At 38.9% G+C, this 1,416-nt stretch overlaps 1 protein-coding gene across 1 annotated transcript; it reads right to left on the bottom strand.

The window, feature by feature from the left end:
• Positions 1–233: 233 nt before the first annotated feature.
• LOC143579428 (ethylene-responsive transcription factor ERF122-like) lies at positions 234–605 on the bottom strand. The gene has a single exon (XM_077062738.1). It carries the CDS (start codon positions 603–605, stop codon positions 234–236), a length of 372 nt encoding a protein of 123 aa, XP_076918853.1.
• Between the last annotated feature and the right edge of the window lie 811 nt (positions 606–1,416).

Raw genomic sequence — 1,416 nt, 5'->3', positions numbered from 1 at the left:
AAATTTTTTACTTAATCTTTTAAATGGTCATTTCTCATTTAAAAAACATCATACACTTGCATGCATTCACGCAAATAAGATAAAATCACATCTTCATGTTGTAATTAACACAATTTACCATTGGTACATAAATTATATATATACCAATTAATATTCTTGAAGAGTTAATTTACACTACGAGCAATGCATGCCTACTTGGTACATGCACATGCCTCCTATAGCGGATCTTCTGGTCAGATATCCGGATAGTCCTCCACTGGAAAATTCGTCTTAGCGTTCTTGTTCTTTCCTCTATAGTAAATGTTAGCCCTATCATAAGCTCTAGCCGCCTCCTCCGCGGTCTTGAACGTCCCCAGCCACTTCCTCACTTTCCCTGGAATCATAATCTCCGCACCCCAATTCCCCGACGCCTTTAAACTTACCCCTCTATATTTTTTCATCCTTGTCTCCTGTCGGGTATCGAATAGTTCACACCCCAAACACTCGTCTGGGACCGTCAGTCCACAAACGTCACATGTTTCTTGTTCTTGCAGACTCGCTACGAACACAACTACACCACTAGGGTCATTACCTCCTCGTATGACATGGCTGAGTGCCGAAACCATCGCTAAATGCTCGAAGTTATTATTATTATTACATCATCATCATCGTCATTATTATTGTTGATGTTGTTCATTTTTTTTTCTTTGGAGAGAGATATATAGCTCAAAAGTCAAAACTGTGAGAATGAGTTTCTAAAGAGCTTATATAGTTTTGTTTGTCACATGTGGGTTCGATTTTAGTCACGAGTAACAATTCACAAGAGCATGATAATAATGCATGTGTGGCCAGCTATTTTACAAAATGTCGCCGCGTTTATTAATGTTTTGTACTAGAATACTTAAGGTTCAATTCATATTTAAAAAAAAAGAAAGTCAGTAGTTGCATGGATATATTTTGAAAGCAATAGGTGGAGAGGCCCCCGTATCCAAGAATAATGATTGACTAACAAAGTTTACTACCAACAAAAAAAAAACTTATATTGTTTTTATTTTTTTATTTCAAGGGGTTATTGGATTTAGGGCTGGCATATCATGTATTTTCGTACACGATAAGGCACGAACACGAAATATATATACCTGTACACGACACGAAAATTTATCGTGTACCTATATTCAAATCACGAACACGAACCTGTTAATTCCTAGTATGCACGATAAGACACGATAATGCACAATAAGAGTGGATGAGTGATGATTTTTGGTGGTATTTGCAGTACAAGACTGTGACGGCGTGGAGAGTGGAGACCGGAGGAAGCACCGGCGGTTGCGGGCACATGGCCGGAGTTCTGAGGCGGAGTTGATGGCCAGAGAGGGAACTGGGAATGTTGTGAGAATGTGACGGCTGAGAGAAAGTGAGAATACTTTAGGAATTTAG

The sequence above is a fragment of the Bidens hawaiensis genome, unplaced genomic scaffold (assembly GCF_021521415.1).
Source record: "Bidens hawaiensis isolate Kalapana, Puna unplaced genomic scaffold, B.hawaiensis_p1.1 tig00029749_1, whole genome shotgun sequence".
In the NCBI taxonomy this organism is placed as follows: Eukaryota; Viridiplantae; Streptophyta; class Magnoliopsida; order Asterales; family Asteraceae; genus Bidens; species Bidens hawaiensis.
Note: the sequence above shows the minus strand (reverse complement) of the source record. Positions and strands in the feature narration are given on the sequence as shown.